Below are 17,574 nucleotides of genomic sequence, written 5' to 3'. Positions count from 1 at the left end.
AGAATGAAGGGCGGGCACCTTTTGAACATGTAGTTACAGAAAAGAGAAGGAAATAAAAAAGTATTGGTCATTCAGAGGAAACCAGATTCTATCTGTGCCCCCAGGCAGGGTATGCAGGGAGTGCTGAGAGGTAGCCAAAAAGTCCTCTGGTGAGGAAGAAGGGGCATAATGGTGAGCCCCAGAAAGCTGTTTTGGGTCTCTTTGGGATGAAATAAGTTGGCCAAAAGGCAGAATGAGATGGAAGTTCATTGTGGGAGCCTCAACTTTTTTCCCCAGTGAAGAGATCTAGAAACATAGCTGCTTTCCCATTTATGGGCAACTAATTTCTTTGTCTGTGCAAATCTTCACACAGAAACAATGGCTATAGAAACTTTTATTTATTTATTTAAGATGTAGAAAATGTCATGCTTTATACTCCCCAAATTGGTCATGCTCCTTTTGTAAGGAAGGAGGGCCCTGTGCCTCTAGGAAAGATGATGAGAGTGGGCGACAGCTGCTATGAGCACTCACCCAGCTCATAGCTGTCCTTTCCTGAGGCTCTCAGAGGGAAAGGGCAGTGGGAGCTGAGGATGAGCCAAGAGCTGTCCTGCTGAGCTGAGTGGGTCAGAGGGCTGTGGGTTAGGCACCCCTTACCTGAATGAGAAAGGTTTGCACATGCAAATTGTACTAGATAATGATCCACATATTTAACTCATGAAGAAAAGTAAATCTCAAGTTTAACTCTTTCTGTGGGGGAGGAAATTATGAGTGACAATAGAAAGGCAGCTGCCCTAGAGCTAGGCTGAGGGAGGCTGTTTAGTGGTGCACAGCAGCACTACAGAAAAGTTAAAGATTAGAAATGCAAAAACTACTTTATGTATTTAAAATGGTGTGTAGGGGGGAAATTTGGCTAGCCCTTCTTGGGTTTGATCACTGTAGCATGTTTATTTTTGAAGCCTCAGAGGGAGGGGTTTTATCCCTGCTATCCTTTAGAAGAAGGTGGGAATCTTTTGTGGGCTTAGGCTGTTAACTTGTTGAGAACCCAGGTTTGGTCCAGTGTCCACCCATCACTACAAAAATCTTGGTGTGGTTTTTTTGTAACGATGGGTGAAACCTCATGCAATTTTTTGTGGGAGGTCAGGCCCCCTTGGTGCTCCCCCTGGCCATGGTGTATCCTTTAAGAATCAGCAGCGGGCCCTCGGATGTCTGGTAACGTGGCTGGCATGTGAGGCTGCTGGGGTGTGAGCCTGCTGGCCAAGCAGCTCCCCATCTGTCCCTGTCGGTCAGGGAGCAGATTCCTCCCGGAGAGTGAGGAGGGTGAGCTTCCTAAAATGGGCACAACAACTGGCCCTGCCCAGTCTTGCCCCCTTCTCCCTGCTGCTCACCGTCCCATGTGACAGAGTTAATCCCCTCGCCGCCCCCAGTTTGACTGGAACAGCTGAGGGGGACAACCCACCGGCCCAAGGCTGGGGCAGTGGGGGCCATTCCAGGGCCCAGCTCCCCCCGCCAGCCTCGGTTCCGGCAGCTGTCCCTGCTTGCCTCAGCTAGGGAGGGAGGGAGGGAGAAGTGTTAAATGATATGGGCATCCGCTCCCTTGTGAAAGAGATCCCTTCAGTTTGAGATATTAGTGTGGATTCTCTCCTCTCCCTCCCTCCTTCCCTGACACCAAAGGGTTTTACTATGCTAATCCCAGCACCTGTCCCTGCAGAGGACAGCAAGAAGGGTATGGTGGTGGGGGAGGAACAGTCCCATATGTTCTTCCCTGTCCTGGATTGGGAGTGTTCCCTCTGACGCACCTAGAGCCCAGAACATATGCTCTTTTCAGATCCTAAATGCTGTTTGCTTCCTTCCATCCCTGGCAGCAGTGGCTGCGAAGATCCTGTGTCCCCCTCTCCCTGGCAGTTGCTCTGTTTGCTGCCCGGGAATCGCAGGACACTCCTCAGTCGAGGCTTGCAGGGCCGTTTTCAGTAGAGGATTTCTAATTTTAGGAGCCTCCACCGCCTATGGTTGAGCGCTGCCTTGCTGGATCCCAGAAGAGAGGGGCCGAGCTGTGCCGAGCCAGGCAGCTCCTTTTTATTTTCAGCTGAGCTAGTGTCAACCTGAGTGGCCCCAGAGGCCCGAGCCAAGCACTGCGCAGGGCTGCCAGAGTCCTTCCCACAAGGCTGAAAGACGGAGACTCGGATTTGAAGCTTCCAGTCCTGTGTCCATTTGGCCTTTAGCTGAAGGATCTTTGGCTATGTATGGTGTGTATTGTATGGATTACCAATACCCAGTCGTCCAGGTAAGCAAAAGGACAGTGGTGACTTTAGGAGTTTTGTTCTCTATGTTGTTTGGACAAAACTGGAGCTTACGTGCTGGTTTTGTAGAAGGACACTGCTTCCAAGCTGGGCTTCTTGTGTCCCAGGCCTCTGCCCAGAGACTCTGCAGATGGCTTTGAATCTCCTGCACCTGAGTAGTACCATTTGATACTTTTTAACTCCAAGATTTGTCTTGTTTGAGACTTGTGTATTCTGCTTCACATTTCTTGCCTTTTTCTTTGATCATTTGTTTGTTTGTAGGGGATGTTGAACTGACAGCAGTGCTGTGCTCTGCAAACTGGCGTGTTGTTGTGTGTCTCACTGCATTGTTGGGGCACATGTGACCTGTATGTGTGACTGCAGCCTGTCCCCACAGGGATGCTGATCCACCCAGAGCAGCTCCTCACCTATTCTCCTCCTCCCTCCCCCAAAATCACCCACAAAACCTCCGCCACAATCTCATTTGTCTCATTTTTGCTTTTGGAGGTCCAGAGAGGATGTGTAGGGTGAAGGGAACGGGTGGGTTTGAGAGCAGCGCTCGGGGCTGGGCGCAGTCTGTATTGCAGCCTCTGCTGGGGGAGGGGGCTATATTTGGAGCACACGTGACATTTGCTGGCCAGTGTGTGGAGTCTTGGAGAAGAGAGAGGCTGTGTGGGTCAGGCTCAAATACTTTTGGAGCCAAGTGAAAGATGATGTTCTCTAGGCAGTCCTTGGCTATTCAATGTCAGCACTCCATGTCCTTACAAGCACCACGTTTATCCAGAAAATGTGAAATGTAGACTAGCAATTCAAGATTATCTACTGCGAGATACATCAGATAGCCACTAAATAGTATTTTGTTAGGTTACCTTGTATCGGGGGTTTTATTACCCAAATGAATAGAATCCACCAGCAGAAGTGTGTCTTTTGGTTGTTGAGATTTCTTCCTGATAAATTGGTTCTTTGCACTTGAAACTCTCTTTTTCTTCCCTCTGGCCTTGGTCCAGCTGGCAGGTTTGCTCCATCTAAACTTGAGCCAGCACAGAAATGCAGGTAATGGGATGTTAAAATTGAAGGCTATGCTTGCTTTCCACCCTTAGTAGCAAAGGGTGGTAAATAATATAGCCAAAAAAAGAAAAAAGGACAACATATCCTGAAACTTTCTGAAAGCAGAGTGTTTGTGGACTCCTCCTCTTTGTAGTTCCATAATTTCTATGAGTGTTAAACTAACCCAAGCATTTAAGAGTGTACATGTAGACTACTTAGTCAAACTAGAGGTTAGTTCTTAATCTGTGCTCTCATCAGTGTGATTTCAGTGGCCTTGTCCTTTGGCCTGCTGCATAAACATCCTTCTCCAGCTTCTTTTCCATTAGGATTTAAATGGTAGGAGCTAACCAGAAACCATCATGTGCATCTCTGCAAACACAGAAGAGAATACAAAAGTGTCACAGACATGCTCAGGTGGGAGCAAGGAGCTTTGCCTGGCATGATGAGTATTATCAGCTGTGCCCTGGCACTGCAGAGACAGACTGGTTAAATTTGCCCATAGTTATTTCAAAATGTTACTTCTACAGCACAGTAACAAAGTTTTAATGCATATGTGCCCATGATGTATGAGAAACCATAAGAACTCATAAGTATTGGCATCTAGAGCTGTTCTGAATACATTGCTTTTTGAATAAATGCAGTAAGTAGGAAGGGGTGATCTCGTGGCTCTGAGCTGTGTGTTCTTCAGGCTTCCAGCCTTCAGCTCTGCTCATGCTTCTCTGTTCTTTTCAGCAGCAAGATTTGCAGTTTGGGTTTTGGTTTTTCTTGGTAGAGGTTGGCAAACTGTCATGGTAAATTCAGGAGTGGTTCCATGATTCTCACGCAGGAGAAGCTAAGTGGAGGTCCACCAAATTATTCTGCATGGCCGTGACACAACATTTGGACCCCCATGCCTCAGTGAGGAAAGATGAATTGCACAGATCCACCAATTTTTTGTAGGCCTTGTTCATTATCAGACGTTGCTCCTGAGCTCCAGTGAGACAGAAAAGACCTCAAGTGTCGCCACCTCTGGTCATGTTGCATGGTGTTTTTTTACCTTTTGAAACTCTGTAGCAGATATGCACTTCAGCTGGTTTTGCAGCAATGGGAACTCTTGCAGATTTGTGTTTCTTGTTGCCTGAACACATCTACTGAATATTGGGTGTTTTTCCTTGCTCAACAGGAGCAAAGGTGGATATATTCCAAGCATGGGGAAGGAGATGATTGGAGATTAAAGAGGGATACCAGGGATACCAGCAGCACATCACACTGAAGGGAATTCCCACTCTGCTGGCACATGAGCAAGGCAGATGTACCAACTAGGTGGTGGGAGGCAGTGCAAGGGAAGGTTCAGTGCATCATTGGGCATCTCGTTTTCCTTAGAAGACTCTTTCTGATGGCATGTATTTCTGGAGGTACCTCAGGTGAAGGCCAGAATGGAGTAGAAATGGTGCTATTCTGGTTAACAGTAGTGGGATGATGTCTGGAAGGTCTACAGTGCTACAACCCTAGATCTGGGACAAGAAGGTGCTACCTCATGGCACAGACAAGACCGAGTGAACACAACAGTTAAAGTGCTTAAGTGGAGAGAATAAGAAGATTATCCTGAGTGATTTGCAGAGGTCTGATGAATGAGATGCACAATGCTGAAACCTGGTGCTTTGTCGTGTCAAAGGTTTAAGGAGGTCACTGTGTTTTTTGCCGTTTTTAAATGGAATTTACACTTGACCTAGAACTGTGCTCCAGAATCTCAGGTTTGTAATGGGGAGAGGGGAGAGAGAAACCAAATCCACTGCTTTCCCTGGTTTTGCAACACTGCATGTAAATATTGTAACTTGCAAGTTACCAGAGAGGATGAGATAACACAGAAGAACGTGGACTCTGACTCAGAGACTTGTAGGCTGCAGCCATGGAGGCTGGCTCCCTCCCAGAGGATCCCACACCACGGTTTGGTTGTGTTGGGTGGCTGGCCCATGACTCTCTGCCTCCATGTGCTAGTAGCATGTAAGGGTTTCTGGTGTCTTGGTCTCCTGCTTTTCACAACAGAGGAGAGACTGGCTTGTGACACATGCTCCTGCTGGCCTGCTGAATGAGGAGAGAAAGGGCAAGGGGAGAAAAGGAAGAAGGGAGGGAGCCAGAGGTCAGTTTGCAGCGAGTGAAATTGGGAAACTAAAAAGCATCATGGTCAGCGTGGGCTGCTTGGAGAGCAGTACTGTAGCAGAAGCCCGTGAAGCAAAACCACTGGGCTTTTTTTTTTTTTCCCATGTAAATTATAACTGGGCATATTCATGCAAAGAACACATGGGGATTCAAGGTGTTACTGCACTGTAATTTAGCAAAAAAAAGCAGCTAAAGCCTTGGGAGTCTCTTGAGTACCAGGTGTCAAGAAGAGATACATCAGAAGCACAACTTGCCTGAGCTGGTTTTATCTCTGCGTCATGAGCACTGGAGCATCAGTACAGTCTTCTTGTCTAACTGTGGGATTGGCAGACCCCCGCTCAGCCCTGTCTGTGGGTTTCCATGGGTGCAATGTTGGGAAAAATCAATCTGAGCATCTCAGATCCCGTCTGGCAAATGGGGTAGCAGTGTATCACTCTGTTTTACGGGGTCGCTGAGAGAACAGATGCTGTCAACCGTGGCGTGCTCAGGTGCTCAGGGCCAGATGCTTGCTAAAGATAAATGGGAGGGGAAAAAAGCAAGCTGGGAAGGAGTCCAGCGGTCTCCAGGTTTTATGATGATAGAAATGCAGATCCTGGCACGGATACTGCTTCCGGTTCAGCCAACACACCGTGTAACCCACGCGTTCTCCCTTTTGTGGCAGAAGGGAGGTCTGTGCAAAACTGACAGCTATCTCTCCAGCATCCTCCAGCCGGGAGATGCTTTCTCCCGCCTGCTGAGGTGCAGGCGGGGGAGGCCTGGGGCGCTGGGAATGGTAGGTGCGGAGGAGCTCGGGCCGGGCCGTGAGGTTCTGCCGGCCGGGACCGGCGCTGCACGGGGCCCGCCACCCTCGCTTTTGTTTCCAGCTCGCGTTTGCGCCTTCGCTGAGCCTCCCGGTTCCCGGGAAGCAGTGGGGAGTCCCGGCGGGCAGGCGAGGGAGCGCCTGGCTGGGGCGGGGGCTGGCCGGGCCGTGCCGAGCCCAGCCGGGCGGGGCGGGGCGGGGCGCGGCGGGGGCGGCCCCGGCTCGCATTAATTACCTTCGGCATTCGGGGCGGTGCTTCCCGCAGCCATCTGGCTGAGCCGGGGGGGCGGCAGGGGGGGGAGGGAGGGAGGGAGGGGGAAGAAGGGGAGGAACACGGGAGAAGAAAGAGAGGAAAAAGGGCTCGGGGAGCACCGCGCCGGCGAGGCAGCGCAGCGCAGGCAGCCGCCGCCGCCGCCCGCCTCCACGGGGCTGCTGCTTTTTTATTTCGTTTTATTTTTTTCTCTTTTTTGTAAATTTTCCCTCTTCCGTGCGGCCGGCCTCCCCCATTTTGGTTTATGGAGAAAAAGAAAATGGTAACTCAGGTAAGGGTGGCGGGAGGGCCGGGCTCCGGCGGCTGCCCGCCCGGCTTTGTCTGGGCGGGGAGCAGGGCGCCCGGCGCTGTGCGGAGCGGTGCGGGAGGGAGCTCCGCCGCGCTGGGCACCCCGGTGGGAGCTTTGGGGAAGGGGTTCCTGCGGTCCCCCTGCCCGGAGCAGCCTCGCAGTGCCCTCTAGAGAGAGCGGTGCGCGAGGGGCACGGCTTGCCCCTGCTTCGAGTTAGGCTAAACCCGCCTTTGAACGGCCGATCCCGAAGGTGTACGGCTTCCCCGGCGCTTCTCCATCCGGCTGCCGGTCACCGCGGGGGCCGGGAAGCCCTTGTAGGTAGCTGTAGGCGTGGGGCTGCCCGTGTCTTCTCGGGGGAAAGCGGCTGACGTTTCCTGAGGAGCGCGCCCAGCTGCCAGGGCCATCGCGCATCCACCGCAAAGGGTTTTCGTCGGACAGTGCTCGCCTTTTAAGGCTACTGTATGCTTTTGGATTTTGAATTTTTTTTTTTTTCCTGGCATGGCATATGCAACTCGCCACCGGAGGGAGCGGGCAAAGGGAGGGAGGAGTAGGAAAGCGGCATCGTGGAGCTGGAATCCTTTGGAGTTAGGCATTATATAATGTCCCCGCAGTGCCTTGCAGAGCTGGAAACCTTTGGGGGATATTCCCAAAGGGGGTGGAGGGAAGGACTCTCAGAAGGAACTTTTCTTCAAATCTGGGTTTCACAAGTGCTTTTTTTCTGTAAAGCTTTGCAGGTCTTCAGAATAGATGCATACTGCCTTTTTGGCTTTCCTTAACTCTGGCTGAAGCCCCCTTCACTAGCTGCTGCTGAGATCCTGCATGTCCCACTACAAGGGGCATCTCTTTCACTGGTGCCTAACTCAGAATGAATCTGCTGTGAGAAGTAGCACCCACTTTGACCCTTTCCCTCTCTCCTCTCGCATTGATTGTCAGCGGCTGCAAAATAGGTCTCTGTCACTCTAAAGGTATCTTCCCAGGCTCCCAAGCCCCACCTTCTGCTTCTGCTGTTTAGTCCCTTCCATTAGAGAGTCCTTTTTATCTGGACCAAGGCTTTCTGTTCTGAGACAGACGAGCTCTGCAGAAATCTCGTGGGGCTTTCTGTACCTATATTTAGTTTAGCAAGCGATGCTGGAAAGCTGTGTCTCCGCAGTCAGCGTCCATTTGTGTTTTGCTGTGTGCTGAGTGTGCCTGGTCAGATGGAGGTGTGTGCCCTTAAGCTGCAGGTGTGCACATTTCAGAGAGTTGTTCTGCACAGTCTTGTGTTAAAATGTGCTTTCAGCCACAGCCGTCATGCTTGGAGCCCGTGTCTGTGCAGTGCAGTCACCAGGACCCAGGCTTGGGGATGTGCAGAGCTGGGAAGGATGAGATTCTACTGGAGTACTGGCTGAAACAGGGGAGGGTATAAACTCATTTAAAGGTTTAGGATATCCTAATGGACTCCAGGGAAATCTGTCTTCCACAGAAACTCTTAATTTATTGACGTGGGGAAGGAGGTATCAAGACTGTGTGTTATTGTACTATTTGACCTTGAATTACGATTGTCTTAAGAGTATGTGCTATTTAGTATAGGTTTTCAGGATTTGCATTGTGTATTTATATGCTGTGATGCTGGAGAAGATGCATATTAAAAAAACAGTAGGAGAGGAGAACTCGGACTGTGTTTCAGTTGGGGTTCCAGATGAACGATGGGTAGCCCTTGTACACAGAGTTGAGGAAGACAGCACAGGTGAATTCGGCTCTAGCAGAGTGCTGCCTTCTCTCAGGGGAATCGTATGGCTGCTAGTCTGGTCCTTAGCAGTCACTGCAGGTTTGGCCAAGTGTGGGGCTGAAGGAGCGTGGCACATTCAAGACAATATCCCCAGCCACATTATTCTTATCCGGCAGTTTTGTTTGAAGCAGTGGAGTGCCATTACATAAACCTGTGAACTTGCTTCCTTGGGGCTCTGTCTCATTTATGAAAAGTAAATATTGTTGGTATGTTAAGCTGGTAATTGCCACTGAATGAATTCAGCATTGCTACAATCTTGCTCTGTTTCATTCAGTCTCTAGAAAACATTGCCTACCTGGTCTGAGCTCTCTTGCGTTGTAAGGAGCAAGCTTGCTGTCTTCCTTGGAGATCTGGGAGATGAGCTTCTTTCTGCATAGGCATGACAAGCTGATAGAACAGAATAAATAAGAGTGTGTGGAGTGGCAAGACTAGAAACAGCGATGGAAAGAAATGGGAGATGCTGGAAAGTAGAAATATGCTTGAAAAAGAGGAAACAAAAATTGCTAATGAGAGTAAGAGCTCAGATTCATTAACAGATAGTACCTTAGCCTTATCCCCATAATCCTAAATCAGTGAAAATGAGTGTTAAACGAGGCCCAGTACATTATGTACTAATTGCAGATAAAAGAGAGAGTCTTCTGTGGATGGGCATTATATGCTAAAAGGCTTTTTCTCTGTGTGGTGCATGCTGAGGTTGCTGGCTTGTGTGGAGCACAAAGCCCTCCCTTTCTTGGACAGCCCAGTGCCGTGCTGGCGTTTTCCTCCAAATCTGTTTCCCATCAGGGCTGGGAGAGGGGGAAGGTGTCGAGCATCTCAGAGAGTGGGGAGGGAGCTGCTGCCTCCTTAAGGGGTCCCCCCAGCCCATGTGGCAGCCGGCAGTGCTGAGTGTGTGTGTGTGTCTTTGTAATGAATCCCCCCGCCATTGTCTGCTCCCCTCCCTGCTCTCAGCGATGGAACCTTTCACCTGGGCTGCTGCCCGCTGGCGGGCCTTCTTCCAAGATAGGAGGAGGAAGGGCTGCTTGTGGTAATTAAAGCCAGACCTTGGAGAACTGCTATTTTCTGACCTCAGCACCCCTTTTTCCTTCTTTATCTGTCTTGAGTTCCCAGCTTTTGATGTGGGTGTAAGCAGAAACATCAGAAAGTCTGCTTTTGTGCAGCTGTAGAATCACCAGTCTCCATTTTGTGGCACCATTTGAAGCATCTTTGCTGCCCTGCCTGCCAGCATGCCCCCTCTTGTTCCCCCCAGCACCCCTTGGAGGCTCCAGCCAGTGCCGTTTATCTTGGCACGTGTTTGACTTGCTACACTCTGCCCAGGGCTCAGGGAGGTGATGGCGTTTGTGGCTTTGAGACTAATTTATGTCCTTGTTAAAATGAACCAGCAAGCAGTCTCATTTTTTCCAGAGGTTTTCTTCCCTTTCCCTTCCCCCTTCTATAACCCTTTCCCTCCCAGACCCTGTGTGTAGCTGTGAGACAACTTGTGCAGCCAAAAGTTGCTTGCTTAGTCAGTGATTTGTTTTTTTAAATTAAGAAAACCCAACAATTGCAGTGCTCCTTAAATGGAGATCTTATTTAAATCAGAGCAGCGGCTGACTCATTAAAGGCTGCTCTCTCTCCTTTTCGTTCCTCTGCCTCATTCCCTTTCCCTGTCTTTATCTACTTCCCATTACAGTAATGGTGTGATAAAACAGATCTTTGTGTTCCATGTTGGGATCATGCAGGGGTGTGTAGTTGAGGGGGGGAGACAGGAGATGGGGAACCCTGTCACGACAGCCACCTTGTGCTAGCTAAAAATGTACAATGCATCCCATTATAGGAGACCATCCTCCTTTGTCTGAACTGTCTGCGAGGGAGACTGAGTCCCAGAACAGCCTCCCCCCCTCCCGTCCACTTACGGCTGCTTTAGGTTCTGTTCCCCTCCAGGCAAGCTGGATGCTGCAGAATTCCCCTGCTCCTTTAAAAGAAAGAATTAAGAAAGAAAAGCTTTATCTGTGTGTAGTAGAAGGCCCCCCTTTTTCCTCTTGGACTTCTGTTAGGACCTACCATTATTTCCCTGTCCCTTTTCCCTGCCTTGAGGATTGCATGTCCCTTTCCTTTCAGTTCAGTTGTCCTTGCTGCTTGCTCTGTGTTTTGGTGTTATCTTGCAAACTTGCATGAGCTGTCTGAAGGGAATCGCTCTCTTCTCTGTATGTGGACTTCTGCTCTTCTTTGCTGTTCTTTCTTCTGCCCTTTCTTTGCTGTTCAAGAAATGGTGCTTGTTTACATGGTATCTGACTCAGTGCCTATACCTGTCCCCTAGTTTTTCGTTCCCTTCTGCTGTATATCTTAGGGCTTCTCCTTAGTGCTGCAAGACACCATGTCAGCGTCAGAGGTTTGTGTGAGAGAAATCCTGTCCAATCACTTTTCCAGGAGACTATCCCTTGGGAATGCAAAGATTAATCTGCATCTCACTTTCCCTGATATTAGGACATAGTTGCTTGAGGTGGGGCTATGGGTTGTGTTTGTAACTGTTGTTATACTTAGAGATTTAACTGCTGGTTGAGAAGGGCATACACTTAAGGGCCTAAAAGTCAGTGGGGCCTGTCAAAACCTGGTTTTTTAGTATTTTTCTCTTTGCCTCCTGTGCTGAGCACTTTGAGATGCATTGGAGTAGAAGTAAACCACTGCAGGTGTTTGTAGACCTGCCTTGGAATGGCAGAAGCTTTATTCAACATTTCCTAGGCAGGATGGAGAAAAGCAACTTGATACAGCACTGCCATTTCCTTGAGTCCTGTCCTAGAAATAACTTCGCTGCTCCCTAGTGCATGTCTTCTGCAGGTGACTAGGTGGTTATCCCCGGGAATTGAGAAATGAGGATGCCTAAGTTGTCTGTGATATTTGATTGCCAAGGCTGTGTAAATTTAACATACCGTTTTAATTGTATTTTAAGAACTATTAATTTATGAAGTATCTGGATCAGTAAAGAGGTTGTAGTGAGCTACCAAAAATTACAAGAGTTCAAGGTTGCAAAAATGGGAGGCTCTTAAAACCAGCAACATCTTTCCCTTCAGGTTATTAATTCATGATGGCTCTATTGCATTTAATTAGTATTGAGCAGCCTTCTACTATAAAATTCTAGCACCAGTGCAAAAGGGGTCTGCACTGGGTGTCTCTGTGTGTGATGTTTTTTAGACGTGGATTCTGGTCTTAGTGACTGCTTCAGGTAAAATGCTCCCTGTTCCTGTTTTAGATCCATTTCCAGCAAATGGTGTGTGCAGTTGGGTACCCCTTTGCAATGAGTTCTTTAATGTACTTACCTCCCAGCTGCAGAGTCACAGACTTCACTAACAGGCATTCCTTGGAGGTCTGACTACCAGGGAGGAGATGGTTAATTTGCCTGTCTTCTTTTAAATAGAATACTATTTAAAAGGATGTAGTCAGTATTCTTTCTATCAGACGTGTTCTCTGGAATCAGAGTAGAGAAATGTTAATTTTCCTACCAAAAGTATTTTGGTATGCTCCTGTAGAGTCACTTATGATCCTCTGCTGTGTAGGATGGTTTTTCGCTGGGCTGTTGGAAGCTGTGCTGTGACCAATGAGGGCAGGAGATGTATAGGCTGATTTTGTAGGGTTCATAGAAGCCAGAGTAATTAATGCTCAGATGTAAGCTTTTGGAAAAAATAGTGTGTTTTGCCTGCATAAAAGAAAATATAACAAATGCTGTTCAACAGTGTGCTTTACTTAATACCTGATCTTTTTTATTTTATCTCTGCAAAACTGTTCATTAAGCAATATTATTCTTAAACTGAATTGAGAATGATCAAGATGGTAATGGGGAGGCATTTCAACTACATGGCATTTCTGTATTTTAAGTTGGGAAAGAAACCTTCACTTGTTCTCTTTATTTCTGTGGCTATTTATGATAGTCTTTAATCACATGTTTGTATGCTATTTTTTTCTGCAAGAAAGAAAAGAAAAAACAGACAACCCTCTAACTGTCCCCATCAGCTTCAGTGTATGTGGCACCATGATGACCCCTGCAAGTTATCAGTGGCAGAGTTGGCAGTCCCAGATACAGCCCACAGACCTCTGCCACTTTGACTGACTGTGTAATTAGCTGTCATTTTCTGTGCAGACCAGCTTGATCTGTGTTTGCCAGTTGGTTTTGTGTATTTGCTGACAGAAGAGGAATGGTGATGTTTTGCAATATTAGGCTCTGGTTTAGGCTTTGGGGGTCTACACTGGTATGCACATTTTGCCCTCTCTTCCACCCCTGTGTGATCTCTCCTGTCTCACCTCTGCCCTTCATCACTGGAGGACAGATGGTTGCTTCTTCCTCTCACCCTCTCCCCATGATACCTGGTCAGTAGCTTGTCCCATACAAGCCATACCATATCCATACTCTCCCAGTCTCCATTCCTCTCCAGTTATGTGCCCTCCTGTTTTGCCAGACGACTACTTTACTTTGATCCCTGCTAATTCTTTTCTTTTCTTCCTCCTCCTCCTCCTCCCTGTCCTCACTATATTCTCCTTGTCATAGGCTTTTTTAACTCTCCACCCACTCCCTTCATTCCTCATTTAGTTTGCCTTTTCTGTTCCTATTGCAGTCATACTTGTCTGTTCTATCTCTTTGCTCCCTGTCGCTGCCTGTGCTGATAGTGCTCAGGCTTCTTGTCTCAATTTAATTTTCTCCTGCTGTACTTACAGGTCTGCTTCTTGGTTTTTTTGGATTTGAGGTGGGTAACTGCTCCTTGATGTTACATCATCCCTGCAAAGGAGATGGTGCAAAGTACTGGAGGTGGATAATTTCCCTGCTGTCAGTGATCTCCAGACCTAGATCTGACCTGGCCAGTATCTCCTGTGAAGCTGAGGATGGTGTCCAAATCAGAGCATAAAATCACAGAAAATGGGGTGCAAGGGGCACTACCAGCCACCTGTAAGAGCATCTCTGTTTCCTGTTAGAATAAACAGTATCTAAACTATTCCTGATGACAAGTAACCTGCCTTAAAAGTATTTGCAATGCCACTGCTGGCCTTTCTGAGCATTGTTAAGTCTTTCCTAGTATCTAACATAAAGCTTATTGCCACCATTTGCTCTTTCTGTGAGAAATATAAAGAAGGGATTGGTTCTTTCATTTCTGGCAGGTTTTGCATACTGTTACTTCTTTCTTTTCTATCTTCTAGCCTTTTTTGACCATTGCATATAGCTTTACTGGGAGATTGATTAAATATAAGACAGGCGCTGTAATTTTCCATACTTTTGTTATAATGTTGGCACAGTTTTGGTGATCTAAATATAGATTCCTGAAATGCAAATTTTTGTGTACGTAATAAGTTCTCTTAGACTTTTGAAAGCATATGTGGTGGTTTCCTCCTCTCTTAATCATAAACAAGACAAAATATGCCCCCTACTTTTTTCTTGGGTTGGGTTGCTATGGCTTAAGTAACAAAAGAAGTCACCAACTCCAAAATCATTTGTAGATAGCATGAAAAAATTCAATTTGAATGGTATCTTGGAATTTTAACAACTGAACTTTGGGTCCTACAATGGGAAGTAAACAGCCTGGCTTTACCAGCCCTGCCTGTAATGGAGATTTTTACCCCAAGTAGTCTCTAAATACCTAACTGGAATTGCACTCCAAGTAGCCTGTAATCTGAGGGTGCGTGGATGCACCAAAAATGTCCAAGTAATTGCAAGGGTAATCTTTCTAGCTTCTGAAGTCTGCCCTCAGGCTTGGAGTCTTGAGTATGGTTAAAACCCTCTGAACTGTCCTCCTGGTTATCCTGCTTAAAATTCATAGTGTCTGCAGTTGAGGTCCTGTGGAGTTTAGGATTTCTGTGTGCTGTATATAAGTCCTGTCTCCATGAGTTACCTGACTTGGAGGGCATATTTGACTTTCAGATAATTGCTTTTGATTAGACAAGATGTAGATAATCAGAGTTTGACCTACGCAGTGCATAGACCATCATTCACCTATCGGGTCTCACTGAAGCTTCTTATCTAGGCCTATGCTCTCCCTCAAGTCTTAATAGCAAAACCTGCTTTAAATTACTTTAAAAGATTGATTTAAAAATGCCTTGGAGAGGAGTTTGGATTTCTTAGATAGTACTAGTCCTCCTTTGTCTAGTGTACCCTCCATGAAGAGTGAAACCATTAATTTGATTTGTTGTTCTTTGTAGCTTTTCTCATTTTTGCTCTGGCATCACATGAAAGGAGGTTATCAAAACTGAACAATTATGCAAAGTACTTCAGAATATTAGAGAGCAAGAGTATGAAAGTCTTTTGTTTTTGCAGTGTGTGTTCCTTCCTGCTTTATAAAATGTGGTTGAGATAAATAGGGCAGCAAGTGAAAGGATTTCAGTTTCAACAAGCATAGTTTTAAATCTATCTAAACTTAAAAAGGATCCTTCCAGCCTAAATCAGGAGGTATAGAAGGAATAGCATGTTAATTTGGTGAAATTAGTGAATTAATCAATTTGTTGGCTGACTATAAGATATTGTGCTGTGTTAGCTTTGCTTTGTGCTCAAATATTTAATGCAGATTTGTTTGCTTTAACTTTCCCTTTTGCTTTTCTTTGTGCGTGATGCTATTTAATGTTGCTACATTGGCTTTGCAAATCCTTTCTCAGGTCTGTTTCCACCCTGTTCCAGGATGAAGCATTCTATCTTGAAGCAGTGGGAAAAGGAGGCAAAGTAGTTCCAGGAGTCCTTTTTATATGAGTTTGGTTGGGGAGGTGTAAATACTTTTTCAGAATCATGTTAGACTGTGTGATGGAGCCAATCTGTGGGAGAGAGTGTAGTATGGTGAGATAGAGGAATGAGGAAGGTGGTGACTGAAGGCTGTGGTGAGAACTTTGGACAGTTCCTTGCTCCGTGTGTCCTTCACAGGGACATAGATGACAGACTGTGAATACACCAAGTGTGACTGATGAGGTGCTGTAGTCAAGGAGGGGCTGACTCTCTTAGTGGCAGAAAGAATTTAGGTCATCCAAAGCCAGTTGCAAATCTTCATCCTAAGAGAATTTTTCTGAGGGACTCTAGCCCTTCAAAGGCTCTTTTGATCAAAATGCTGCAAGGGTGTGAGTGTGAATTTATCTGGGAACATGGACTTCTGAAGGGTGGAAAAAATACTGTGGAGATCTCAGTGCTTCATCAGAAAGCGAGACTTCTGAATACTTTTTCTTATTCAATGAGATGAATCTAAATCGGGTTTAAGCAGATTAAAGATCCATGATCCTTGTTCTCCATCAAGTCTGAAACTGTAGCTTTGAGCAGCCTGATGGTGACTTTGGCCCTAGACAAAATGAAGGTCTTCTAGCAAGCCCTGCTGTGAGGAGGTGAGAAAGGCGGTGACTTTATTGTCCCTTTCAGCTCAACTGTGATTTCTCAGGAACATTTTTTGGTTTTTGTTAGGAGTACTCTTAATTGGTTTTGACAGTGAGCTGCAGGAGTTACTGCAAATGTTGCACAGAAGTCAAGAGAAAGCTGCGCTGAATGCTGCAGACCCGAGTGTCTCCGTTCAGATCCGTGCCTGTCTGGCCCTCCTGCCTGCCAGCTCCAAGCCTCCCTGCCTGATCAGTGGCTGGGGTCCTGCTTAGCAGCTGACATGGCCAAGAACACATCTCCCAACCAGACCTCTTCTTAAAGCAGAACTGTGTAGAGAGCCAGTGGCTTTTTTTTTTTTTTCCCCAGTGGGTGGGTAGGAAACTTTGAGCTGTGTTATTTGTAACACAGAGAAGAAGAATAGCTAGAACTGAGTAATAGGAATTTGCTAATGTTTTGGAAGAGCATACAGGAAGATGAATTTCATTCTTCTAGGGCGTTTGTAGAGGGCTGTAGTGGTTTTCAAAAGTGTAGTAGGCCTCTAGGTTAGCTGTGATGCTGTGTGTGTCACTACATAATTATTCTGAGATCCAGTGACATGGTTTAAATGCAGAGTTGTGATGAGCCTCCTGGCTACTGTTCAGACAATCCTAGCAGAAGAGTGTTCCTGTAGCCAATCATAAAACCTTAAAATCATAGGATGATTTGGGTTGGAAGGGATCTTTAAAGGTTATCTAGTCCAACCCCTCTGAAATGAGCAGGGACATCTTCAAGAGTTCACCTGTGAAGTGGTTCAGGAATTGCCTTCAGCTGTGTCTGTCCCAAATTTCTGCCAGAGGATTACTGTGCCTGTGTGAGCTGTTCCTGTGCCCTCATGTGAGGTCAGCTGTGGTAGCCCTGCTCTTGCAGAAGTGCATGGAGGTGAATCTGTTGATTAGGTGTGATGTTGGTAGTACCTAGCAGAAGCAGAGCACTAAACTTTTTCCTTTATGATCATCAACCATGGCTGTAAAATGGAGGTGGTCCTTGTGCCCTGTGGTGCCAAATACTGAAACTCTGAAAAGGCTTTATGTCCTAGACATGCAAGAGGAAGCTAAAAGAGTAATTTTCATTGCAAAGAACTTAAAGGAAGTTTTCCAGATGTATCAGTCTTCCTGTGAATCATCTAGTGGATGTTGAAGGCCTAACAAATCAAGGACACTTCTGTTAACAATGAATATATTGGCTACTGTGGGCTGCTACTCATGTTGTTGGCCACTTTTGAGTAGAAACCCTTCCTAAAAATTTATTAGAACAGAACTAAAGCTCAGTTTGTGATGATGGGCTGTTCAGATCCCATCAAATGAGGCTGAGTTAAAAGCAAGTGTTGAGGGCTGATGCTGAACAGCATTTCTCAGGTTTGACAATGGTGTCTGTGGGCTGTGCTGGCCCATCCAGGGAATGAGACCATGGAGCCCATACAGCAAGCTGGGTCTCTAAATTCCCAAGTTGAGTGTGTTCGGTTGCAGATGGACGTCTGTTTTCAAGGAGCATCTTTTTAGGACAGGGCAACTGCCTGTCTGTTCCATGCAGTAGCCTCAGACTGTGGAGAGATTATTCTGGTTCCTTATGTCCTCATTGCTTTGCATTGAAAATTCTACATCTTCAAAAGAGCAACTCACTTCTGCTTTGTTCTTGTTTCAGTTAATTGGGCTCGTTCTTAATGT

The 17,574-nt window shown here is 46.8% G+C and overlaps 1 protein-coding gene across 7 annotated transcripts in view; it reads left to right on the top strand.

Annotated features, from left to right (window-relative positions):
* The window catches only part of RBFOX2 (RNA binding fox-1 homolog 2), a 170,963-nt gene that overhangs the window by 77,758 nt on the left and 75,631 nt on the right, over positions 1-17,574 (top strand). Inside the window, exon 1 of one of the 7 annotated variants that reach the window (XM_066550332.1) lies at positions 6,581-6,782. The exons of the other annotated variants lie outside the window; for them this stretch is intronic. Within the exon in view, the coding sequence (XP_066406429.1) occupies positions 6,756-6,782 (27 nt within the window). The 5' untranslated portion in view covers positions 6,581-6,755. Of the gene's footprint in view, positions 1-6,580; positions 6,783-17,574 lie in introns of those variants that run through there. 7 annotated transcript variants of the gene reach the window in all.

Source organism: Molothrus aeneus, chromosome 5, assembly GCF_037042795.1.
Source record: "Molothrus aeneus isolate 106 chromosome 5, BPBGC_Maene_1.0, whole genome shotgun sequence".
Lineage (NCBI taxonomy): Eukaryota > Metazoa > Chordata > Aves > Passeriformes > Icteridae > Molothrus > Molothrus aeneus.
Note: the sequence above shows the minus strand (reverse complement) of the source record. Positions and strands in the feature narration are given on the sequence as shown.